This window comes from Symphalangus syndactylus, chromosome X (genome assembly GCF_028878055.3).
Source record: "Symphalangus syndactylus isolate Jambi chromosome X, NHGRI_mSymSyn1-v2.1_pri, whole genome shotgun sequence".
Lineage (NCBI taxonomy): Eukaryota > Metazoa > Chordata > Mammalia > Primates > Hylobatidae > Symphalangus > Symphalangus syndactylus.
Window position 1 is genome coordinate 136,370,021 of NC_072447.2, and position 9,775 is coordinate 136,379,795.

At 50.7% G+C, this 9,775-nt stretch overlaps 1 protein-coding gene across 1 annotated transcript in view; it reads right to left on the reverse strand.

Annotated features, from left to right (window-relative positions):
- Positions 1-2,640, reverse strand: part of GPC4 (glypican 4) — a 116,750-nt gene extending 114,110 nt beyond the window's left edge. Inside the window, exon 1 of the mRNA XM_055268232.2 lies at positions 1,729-2,640. Coding sequence (XP_055124207.1) covers positions 1,729-1,888 — 160 coding nt within the window. The 5' untranslated portion in view covers positions 1,889-2,640. The remainder of the gene's footprint in view (positions 1-1,728) is intronic.
- Positions 2,641-9,775: the final 7,135 nt, after the last annotated feature.

Sequence of the window (9,775 nt, forward strand, 5' to 3'; positions counted from 1 at the left end):
CACAAAGGCCCCAGGTTTGACCTGCAGAGTCCCCAAGCTTCAGCGGCTGCTGGCTCACTTCATTTTTTTTCTGGCGGGGCAGGAGGAAGGGAAAGAAAGAGGGCTTTTCAGGGCTCTACAACCAATAAAATCGTGCTGCTTTGAGGACATACTTGAGCTCCCCAAAAGACAGGCAGCTGAAGGGCAAACAGTGTCTAATCAGCAGTGAGCATGTTATTTGGTAACTGCCAAGGTGCAGTGGGCGCCTGGGCTGCTCCAACAATTTCTTCGCTTCTATTTCTAGACAGACGCCAGTTACACTCCAAAAGTGCCCAGCAACTTCCCTCAATTACCTTTGTAATTTATATGTAATTGATGGCTGCACTTAATCTCCAAGGTTATTAATAGCCCTTCCAAAAAATGACCCCCAAATCTTCCTAAGCCTTTGGAAGCGCCTGGTTGAAATTACAGTATTTCCTTTGCTGGCTGCCGGCCCCCTGCCCGCCCCACCCGGAGACCAGCACGGCAAGGGAAAGGCGCGCTCCACTCACTTCCATGAAAGGTTCGGGGTGGAGGCTCAGCCCCCCGGGCTCGAATCTCTCACTCCTCCGTTAGATTACGCTGGCCACCAGCCAGCTAGATTCGTGGTGCTTTCTGAGTCCCCAGGGCGAACGGGCTACCTGCGCGGCCGGCGGGGCTGCGCGCAACACTTGGCCGCTGCGAAGAGAGTGCGACCCGGCGGAGACCCGGCCGGACACCGCCGCCAGCCTCGCTGGGAGGGACGCAGGGCACCCGCCGAACGCTGCCTCCCCAGCGCTCCGAGAGGGGCTTTCACAAATACCCCCATACACCCCCCATCCCACCCCACCGGCGCCAAAATCCGGTGAACTTTTTCACAGGCCAAGCCGTCTCTATTTGCATAACCATCTCCAAACTGAGATTCAGGTTTCCTGTAATCAGTCCTTTCAAAGGTCTGTAATTGAAAGTGCAATTAACCCTTAAAACGAGGTAAGAAAAAAGAAAGAGGAGAAAAATACTCCTCTGGTCCGATACCTTCCGGAAAGTGGGAGAGTTCCCAAAAGTCAAGGTTTGGAGGGGTGGAGAGTGGGGGTAGTCGTTTGCTTTTTAAAGGCGACTTCTAAAGCCGTTGCGGCTACTAAAACTCCTAATCCGCGTCAGCGGTGCAAGAGAGGCGGGGAGAGAGTTTTAAAAGAACATCAATGAAACATCAATTCAAGTTCCACGTTTTGCGACCCCCACAACCTAGCAAGCTCCGGAAGGTTTCCCTCCACCACACCCCGCTGGCGACCCCCACCCCCACCCGGCCTCTCGTCACCCATACAACAAAGCAGGGCGTCCTATAAGGAGTTCAACCCGGAAAAGGAGAGGTAGCCGGTGACACGCACTTTGAGGGCCAGAGTCCTCAGGGGCTTCCCGGGAAGGCGAATAATGCAAGGGGGAGAAGAGGAGCGGAGGGGTGGAGCGGAGCGCGACAGTCGCACCGGGCAACCCGGCGGCGCCCCTCCGCTCGCAGTACTGGGAAGCGGGGAGCGCTGCGCCCGCGGGGAACGTCCTGCACCCGGGCTGCCTGGCTCTCTCGCTCGCTCGCTCCTGCCCTCTCTACTGCCCACTTCTCCCTCTAGTGTACCTGCGTCCGGCGTGGGGGGCGGCGGGGCGGGGGAAGGGAGTTGCAGCTCCCCTTCCCGAGGTGTCGGTCTCTGCACCCACCTCCCGGGGGTGCCCACCTACCGTTGATCTCGTGGAGGGGGGCATCGTTCTTGTTGAAGCCTTTGGACACGTAAAGACGTCGCACTTCCGAGCAACTTTTCGACTTGAGCTCGGCAGCCAGCAGCGCGGCGCTGAGCACTGCCAGGGTGCAGAGAAGCGCGGGCAAGCCGAACCGTGCCATGGTGCGGGCCGAGGCGGACGCGTTCCCACCTTTGGGACCGGACGGGAAGCGGCGCTACGGCAGCGGGCCGAGGGCTGGCGGAGTCGGGGACTAGCGAGTGGAGCTGGAGGGAGAAGGAGTTGGAGTTGGTGGAAGAGGCGAGCAGGCGGAGGAGACGCGGGGCGAAAAGTAGACCTGGGCCTCGCGTCAGGCAACGGTCCCCAGTGCCAGGCTCCGGGCCAGGGGAGAAGGAGGAGGGCGTGGAGGCGGCGCGCGGCCCAGGCAAGCAGAGGCGCGGGCCGGTGACCTCGGGGTTCCGCGGGGCAGCGAACCCGGCAAGCTGACTGGCCGGCGAGGCGGGGACGCGGGGAAGGAGGGAAGGGTGGCAGGCGCCGCGGGGACCGCAGAGGGTGTGGGCGGCGGCGGGCGTTTCGCTGCGCGCTGCTTGGGCTGCCCTGCGCTGGTCCGCTCGTCCGGCTGGACTCGGCTCGGCTGACTCTGCCCTCCGCCGCGCGGCTGTGCCCTTCTCAGCTCTGCTGCTGATTGACTGGCCGGCGTGCGCGGCGACGCTCCGCAAACTTGGCCAAGCGGGCGGCACTGGGGGGGAGGGGGCGGGCGTCGGGGGGGGGCCAGAGACAGGCGGGAGCACGCTGGGCCGGGCCGGGAGAAAACCTGGAAGCCGGGTTGGATCCGGAGCGGCCAAATCCACTTCCTAGGGGGCCGCACCGGGCGCCCGGCGCTCCTTCGCGTGACACGCCCCACCCGGCTCCTCCTTCCTCCCCTCCTCCTCGGAGGCGGGGAGCCAGCCCACCGCCCCCCAACCGCAAAGGGAAGGCCAACTACTCCGGGCTGAAGGGCCCAGGTTCTGGGGAACGGGACGGCCTGGGACTTGCCCCGAAGCCCACATCTGAGCCGCAGGCCTTCTTGCGCGCGGCCACCTGACCCGCCGCCTATGGGCAAAAGCCGCGCGGAGCCCTCCCGCCGCGATATCCGCCTCCCTGCTGCCATCCCGCACCCGCGGACGCTCCTATCCGCGCAGCTCCCGGGCTGGGCGGGGAAGGCGCATTACTTGCATTGTTTCGCTGCAGGCAGCAGGGGGATTTGGGGCTCCGAACTCGTCCTAGAGCCTCACCTGGTCTCCCCAGACCTGCTTCCCATAGGACGGTACTCGTGAAACACCAATTTGTCCAGGACCCCATCAGGCATTCTCCTTCCCGCATCCGCAACACTCCAACCCCTCGACGCCACTCCCACCCCCGACCCGGTTCTACTACGAGTCTAACCGAACCCTGAAGCGGGAGAAATCCCCAACCGCGAGGTGAGGGGGCAAAGTCAGGATTGACCGCAGAGATCTTGGAGACCATTTGGCCCAACCCTTCCTTCTATTAAGTAGGGGAACTGGGGCCCAGAAATGGGAAGCGACTTGGTAAATAGCACGCCAGGGAAGGGGGCGTCCAGAACCCGGGACTCTTGACTCTCGAATTTCATGGAATAATGGTAGCCCAGGACCCCCAAACCCCCTACTCCCTCAAGCCCCTTGAGAGAGACTGACACCCCTCTGGGACTCAGTCCCCACTTTTCCACCAGAAAACTGGAAATGGGCGAGACTTCCCATCTTGCAAGCTTTGTCAGATTCCATTAATGAGTGTTTTTTGAAGCTCCCAGGGCTCCTTAAATGAAGGGAACTGTGCAGCTCGGGAACTTGTCATTACCGTTGTTATTGTTACAATCTGCTTTAAGAGGTTGGGGTGAGAAGTGCCTCAGACACCTCGGGAGTGTGCTGGGAACTGGGCAGATAAAAAGGGCTGGAACTTATTATTTGGCTAGACTCTCAATTCCCATAAAATTACATAGGGCAAAGATAGGAACCATCATTACAGTTATCACCCTCAGAGGGTTTGTTGAGACTTTCTCCACTGTTGTTTGTAAACCACGTTGACATGGCTGGCTATGAAGAGCTGTTGTTTTGAATGCCCGCTTGCAGACTCTTCTACATTTTGTTAACAGACCATCAACATAAACAGATAGATTGTGACCCGTCTATAACTGTGACTTCCAATTTCTGTGGGCTGGCTGAACATTTAACTCTGAAACTACAAGAGCAGTTTTTTTTTAATGTGCAAACTCAACTACAATTGAATTTCCTGCCATTTTCAAGACTTTCCTTAAACTGGTAACCATCAAGTCCTGAAGGCATTGCTAGGGCTTAGCTGAGCACTTTTAATTTTCATTGATTGATACATTTACTTAAAGATGTCCTTCACCAAGGAGAATATGCTCTGAGATGCAACCAACATTATTATAAAATGGAAACCAGTGACCATAAGAGAGAAAATGATACTCCTGAACCATGAAGGCCAATTCAGAAAGCTGCTTCTCACACCAAGGCTGGGAGGAACTCATTCGTTGCCGCCGCCCCAGCCCCCGCCCCCGCCCTCCCCAGGTTTACTCCAGCTCTTCCTCATAATGTATTATTAACCCAAACTTGAGCCTTTTTCACCAGAAAGAGTAACCTCTGGCTACAAACAGATCTGGACAAGTCTGAACTTTACCAAGGGAAGCAGGAACCCCAAGCCGTGCTCAGAGGCGGCTCCCACTTCAAAGCCTCCTTTCATTTAAATACAAACAGGGTGAACAACTGGCAATCTACGAAACAAATACCATCCAGAAGGGAAGCTTTTCAGATGGGCCAGAATTCCTTCCCTCTCCCACTCCCATCCCTGCTGTCTTCAGAAGAGTCTTCTTAGTGGAGATGCACCTACTCCTTGTAAGTTCTCTCAACGCCAAAAAATGAATTGGAGGCTGCATGTTGGCTGCAAAAATCAATGACTTCTCAGGCTGATTAACCTTCATGTAACTTTTTTTTTTTTTTTTTTTTTTGCTTTTTAGGATTGTGGTTAAAAGCACACACATATGCAATTTAGTACCATTTTAACCATTTTGAAATGCACACTTCAGTGGCATTTAGTACAATCATAATGTACAATCATCACCACTAGTTACAGAACATTTTCATCACTCCAAAAGGAGACCACATACCCATTAAGCACTCAAAGTTCATTCTCTTCTCCCTCCAGTCCCTACAAACCACTAATCTGCTTTGTCTCTATGGATTTGCCTATTCCAGACATTTTGTAGAAATGGAATCATACAATACAGGGCTTTTGTGTCTGACTTCTTCCACTTAGCATCATGTTTTCAAGGTCCATCCATATGGTAACATGTATCAGTACTTCATTCCTTTTTATGACTGAATAATGTTCCATTTACAGATATACAACATTTTGGTCATATAGCACTTTACAAATTTGCACAGTGCTTCCAGATGCACCCTCATATCTTAGAACATTTTGTTTTTTGTTTGTTTGTTTTTTGTTTGTTTTTAATTGATAAGCAAACCAAGTCTCAGCAAGGTTCTGTGGCTTCTCCACAGCCAAAGAGCTCTTGGATGGCTAAACCAAGACTGAAATCTAAGGCCTCTGACCAAATCCCATGCTATTTTTTTGTTGTTGTTGTTGATCAGAGAACACAGTGCTCTGGGTCTCTTTTACTCTCAGCAGTGAATGTACAGCTGCCAAGGTCCTGTGAAAGTATCCTTGTTTTAGATTGATAAATGTTCATTGAACACCTCCTATGTGCCTGACAATGTTCAGTCCTAGAGGAAGGGAAGATGTGTAAGCCAAAAGGAGTTTACAGTTTTATAAACGGTGTGCAAAGGCTTGCTTAGGTAGAATGCACTAATGGTATACTTGTTTTTCCCAGGTCAGGAGTTTCCCCTGATGTGACACTGGGAGGGAGAGGGTACGTTTGCTGGTGGGCAGAGAGAACAAAGAATGCATTCCTATGCTTCTGTCTTCCAATCCAAGAGAACTGGTTGAGCCAGGTCTACTCTCTCAGCTTTGAGGACACTTCTCATGGCCTGCTGGGGAGCTACCCTGATTTCCAAATATGGGGCTGGGAAGAACCAAGCCTGGGCACAGTGGCTCATATCTGTTAGGAGGCCGAGGCAGGGGGATTGCTTGAGCCTAGGAGTTCAAGACCAGCCTAGGTAACATAGTGAGACTCTTGTCTCTACAACAAAATAAAAATTATCCAGGCATGGTGGCACACATCTGTGGTCCCAGCTACTTGGGAGGCTGAGGCAGGAGGATTGCTTGAGCCTGGGAGGTAGAGGCTGAAGTAAACTGTGATCACACCACTGCACCACAGCCTGGGTGACAGCATGAGACCCTGTTTCAGGAAAGAGAGAAGGGAAGAGAGGAGAGGAGAGGGGAGGGGAGGAGAGGAGAGGGGAGGGGAGGGGAGGGGAGGGGAGGGGAAGGGAAGGGAAGGGAGGGAAGAAAAGAAGGAAGGAAGGAAGCTCCCTCAGGGTAAGATGTTGGCCTGCAGCCCTCTAGTCTTTCCCTGTATCCAGCCCATTCCCCACACAGCCATCAGAGTGAGGCTTTGACAACATCATCTGGACAATGTCCTTTCTGATTTTTGTAGAGATGTTTTGTCATGTTGCCCAGGCTGGTCTTGAACTCCCAGGCTCAAGTGATCCTCCCACCTCGGCCTCCCAAAGTGTTAGGATTATAGGTGTGAACCACTGTGCCTGCCCCCCACCTTTTTTTTTTTTTTTTTTTTGAAACAGGCTCTGTCACCTAGGCTAGAGTACAGTTTCTACCTTCCTGGGCTCAAGCGATCCTCCCAGCTCAGCCTCCCGAGTAGCTGGGACTACAGACACATGCCACCATGCCCAGCTATTTTTTTTTTTTTTTTTTTTTTTTGTATTTTGTAGAGACAGGGTTTCACCATTTTGCTCAGGCTACATTTCCAGCTTTCTTACTGGCCCTTCTCTATCCTGTATCCTGTGCTCTGGCCCCACAAGAATGTGTCATCATTCGCCATCTTGCATGGATTTCTCTACCTGTACCCTGCCCCTCCTTATGACTATCCTTTCATTCCCCTCCATTTCTTGGACAATTCTTTCATACTCATCCTTCAAGACTCAGCTGAGAAGTCACATCTTCTGGAAAGCTTTCCTGGATTCCTCCAAGCAGAGCTAACCCCTCCTCCTTTTAGGCCTCCAAAGCACTGTCTGCATAAAATGACTACAACACTTGCTCCTTAGCAGAGGCCACACTTTCTTTGAGAGTTCCTCCACTACCAGCCTCCAAGATGTCTTCTAGCCTTGCTTTATTTATTTATTTATTTATTTATTTATTTATTTATTTATTTTTGAGACAGAGCCTTGCTCTGTTGCCCAGGCTGAAGTGCAGTGGTGCAATCTCAGCTTACTGCAACCTCTGCCTACCAGGCTCAAGCAATTGTCCCACCTCAGCCTCCCAAGTGGCTGGATCACAGGTGCACACCACCGTGCTAATTTTTGTATTTTTGTAGAGACAGGGTTTTGCCATGTTGCCCAGGCTGGTCTCCAACTCTTGGACTCAAGCAATCTGCCCACCTAGGCTTCCCAAAGTGCTGGGATTACAGGCTTGAGCCACCATGCCTGGCCTTACGCTTTATTTTTATTTGCATGCCTATTGCCTAAAAGAGTACAGGTTCACCAGATGGGCAGTTTCCCTGGGGAATAAAAGACCTACATTTGTATTTGAAACCTCCTGATTTTTAAATGTTAGTGACTGCTTCAGAACTCTTAAAACTTTGTTTGACAGATTCAGCCCATCTTCAGCCCAGATTTCACCCAGTAGCTTTCCTCCCTCGCCCCATGCCTGTCTTTCAAGCAACCAAGCAGTATCTTCTGTTTACTTTGTACAAAGGTTGGTTCTGTGAAGGCTCCAGAAACTTAAATGATAGATGCCTTTGAGGATCTGACAGCCTGTTTAGGGAGGTAGGACCCATATATACATGGAGAAAGACACTGGCAAATATAAGGCAATGCATGTATGCCAGTCATCCTGAGACAGGAGAATAGGGTCTGGAAGCAGGGAACCTAACGCTGATTCACGCTGACTTCCTAGAACCAAGTCAAAAGGAAAAACCCAACTTTCCACACCTAAGTAACAAAAGGATCAGAGGCTATACCTTTTGCAAGTCCCCTTCCTTTTTCTGTGTAGCAGATGGAAAATTGGAAGTACCTCTGATTGGTTGCTTTTTGAAACCAATCAGACATTTGCATAGGAGTGTAACTTTGTAACTTTGCTTCAGCCTCTGATCGGTTGCTTTCCACAACAAATCAGACTTTTGCATAGGGTGTAACCTTTGTAACTTCACTTCAGCCTCTGATTGGGGGCCAAGTCTTCATTTGCATTGAAGTGTAACTTTGTAACATTATTTTAGCCTCTGATTGGTTGCTTTCCACAACCAAACGGACGTTTGCATAGGGTGTAATCTTTGTAACTCCCCTTCAGCCTCTGATTGCTGGCCACTACTTCATTTCCATGCAGTGTACACCAAGTGGCCAATGGGAAACTTCTAGACGGTATTTAAATCCCAGAAAATTCTGTAACTAAGCTCTTGAGCCCTTATGCTCAGGCCTGCTCCCACCTTGTGGAGTGTACTTTCATTTTCAATAAATCTCTGCTTTTGTTGCTTCATTCTTTCCTTGCTTTGTGTGTTTTGTCTAATTCTTTGTTCAAGACACCAACAATCTGGACACCCTTCACTGGTAACAATCCCAGTTTGCTCTTTTTTTATGAAGGCTGGTTTCTTTCTTGGTCATTCTGGACATTTTTACAGAAGTGCCAGTAATTAAAGGATCAGCCACCTGGAAGGAGTTGATGTGAGTAAATTCGTTCCTGTCTCCCAATTCCATATATCCCTTCAGTATTCTTTCTTTACTGCCTGAAATTTGCTCTACCTTTCCTTCTCCCTCAGAGAGCTCCTTCGTGTTTACAGATTTAACCACCAGCTGTAGGTCCCCAGCACCCTACTTCGTTTTTGTGCCTGTGCAGTGGCTCCCAGTGCCGTAGTTGCCTGTCTCAATCACTTGGATCTATTGCATCCTTCTTTCAATTCCACAACCATCAACCCCTATCCAGGTTCCAATACCGCTTGTCTAGACTGTAGAGCCACCCTCCTAACAGATTATCTGGCCTCCAATGCTCCTCTCCATCCATCCACCGAGGGAGAGTCCCCAAATCCATCTTCCTATAACATTTATAAGCATCATACTCCTTGGTTAAAAAGTCTTTCATGGGAAGACAATATCACAATAATAACTGATATTGGTTTAGTACTGTAGAGTTTATGAATTGCTTTCACATGTATTATCTGTGAAGTATGTCATATTTTCCCTAATTTATGGATGAGGAAACACATTCAGAAATTTAAATTGAAATCCTCTGAGTCCCAGTTTGATGAAACAGCCATTTTATACTATACCCTAAGCCCAAAACTTGCCCAGGAAAACATCAAACTCAGTACAAGGCTGGTGGGTACAAGACTGGAGATGGTAGGAACCCCTTGAGGCCTTGTGGGATGAAGGGGAGTCCACCTAGGCAGAGAGCCAGGGTGCGGAACGGGAGGCCAGCAGAGGCCTGTGAAGGCATTATCTTGAGTGAGTACAGGTTCATCTGGGAGACTATGATGAAGTAAGTTGCCAGATAATGGAGGCACATTATCCTGGGGTCACAGTGCCATCTTGAGCCTATCGACACTGAAGATTTATAAGCAGAGAGGGAGATATCAAAGTAGTACATTGGAAAGAATGATCTGAAGGGGTGGGAGGCACAGGATGGATTGAAAAGTGGCAAGTTGCAGTCTCCTCAACAAAGAGGCGAAGGCCCAACATTTCCTCATCCAGGGATTCCGTATGAAGAGCAAAAAATAAATACAGCCAGGCACAAGGGCTCATGCCTGTAATCCCAACACTTTGGGAGGCTGAGGTGGGTGGATCACTTGAGCTCAGGAGTTCAAGACCAGCAGAGGCAACATGGTGAAACCTTGTTTCTACAAAAAATAAAG